The 1,591-nt window shown below is 54.1% G+C and overlaps 1 protein-coding gene across 1 annotated transcript in view; it reads right to left on the reverse strand.

The window, feature by feature from the left end:
* Positions 1-6: 6 nt before the first annotated feature.
* The window catches only part of LOC111663021 (inhibin beta B chain-like), a 7,651-nt gene continuing 6,066 nt past the window's right edge, over positions 7-1,591 (reverse strand). The window contains exon 2 of the mRNA XM_023417076.2: positions 7-1,290. Coding sequence (XP_023272844.1) covers positions 464-1,290 — 827 coding nt within the window. The 3' untranslated portion in view covers positions 7-463. The remainder of the gene's footprint in view (positions 1,291-1,591) is intronic.

The raw sequence follows: 1,591 nt of genomic DNA on the forward strand, positions 1-1,591 counted from the left end.
GGGGGGGGGGTGAAGCCAATCATGTCGCTGGCTGATCCTGTCACTTAAGCGCTTTTTTATCTTCATTCAAGAGGAGATGATAGGCCATTATTTTTTGACTAGAAATGGCAAAACTAGAGCAAAGTATCATTTGGTGATAATCATTCCCTTCTCATCCCACTGCTGACCGGACACCACTCCAGCAGCGAGCGCGTCACTCAGTCTGATAAATACACACACTCGCACAAGCACGTGCAAACACAGCATGCACACATGGACACGACACGACACTGACACTTGCGTTTGCTAGATTGCACCAGTGTGTGTGTGTGTGTGTGTATGTGTGTGGGTGTGTGTGTTTGTTGCTTGCACATACAGTAGGTATAGATATATTGTATATGTGTTCCGTACAATTACGTCCTGTTTGTACAAAAGGCCTTTCTGACTGTTCTGAGTTCAGATAATGAAGCGAGTCAGCGTGGACTCAAGCACAGCCGCACTCCTCCACGATCATGTTGGGCACATCCCTCTTGACGATGTTGTACTCATCGTCAAAGTAGAGCATGGACATAGTACTGAGCTTGGTGGGGATGCAGCAGGAGTTGACTGAGCCCGGGCTCATCCCTCTCATGCGGTACTGGTTTACTACTGCGGTGTGGAAGGACGACGCCGACCCCGGCACTCCTGCCATGTAGGCGGGGCAGCTGCCCTCGCAGTAGTTACCGTAATAACCGGCTGGTGCGATGATCCAGTCGTTCCAGCCAATAAGACGGAAGTCTATGTAAAACTGCTGCCGACAACACAAGCCCCCGCTGGTGCCGTCACACTCCAGCCCCCGCTTGCGAATGCGGTGCTTCCCGTCCACCTGCCGCGCACGCACCACCAGGAAGGGCCGGTGGGACGGATCGCCCGGGTCAACCAGCACCGGAACAACGCCGGACGCCTCACAGCCCTCACAGTGGACCTCTAGGTCCTGCCTCCGGCTGCCTTTCCCAAACACGGCCCGCACCGCCTCCGAGAGGGGGAAGGTGTGCCAGCCGCTGCGTTTCAGATCCACCCGCTTCTCCACCAACGCCCAGCGGCCCGTTCCCCCTCCGCCGCCGCCGCCTCCCGGGCCTCCCTCTGCGCTGCTCGAAGTCCCGGCCTCCTGGTAGTGGATCTTCACCGTCACCTTCCTCCGGAGGCCCTTCTCGGGACCGGCCGGCAGCACGCGGAAGTAGAGCCACAGGTTGGCCTGGGACACGTACAGGTTCTGGTTGCCCTCGTTGGAGATGAGGAAGTACAGACCAGACTTGGGGGACATGTGTCCATCTGTTGGAGACAATGAAAATGAAATCTCAGTATCGTGATATCACATCAGATGCCAGAGACATATGAGTTTATCATGGGTCATGTGACAATTTTAACTACATCCACCACATCAGCTGCTGGAGACCATGAAATACGACTCAAAGCACGGGAAAATGTCCAGTAAGTGGACCTTGAGTTGAGTTTAATATCAAACACATTTCTGTTATTTTAAGAGAAGGGGTGTGCCTTTTTCGCACACAAACACATGCACACGCACACACACAGCATATGCTCAAATAGAAAGCAGAAATCCCCCCCCCAC

This window comes from Seriola lalandi, unplaced genomic scaffold (assembly GCF_002814215.2).
Source record: "Seriola lalandi dorsalis isolate HSWRI2012SDOR001 ecotype SW California unplaced genomic scaffold, Sedor1 jcf7180002054571, whole genome shotgun sequence".
In the NCBI taxonomy this organism is placed as follows: domain Eukaryota; kingdom Metazoa; phylum Chordata; class Actinopteri; order Carangiformes; family Carangidae; genus Seriola; species Seriola lalandi.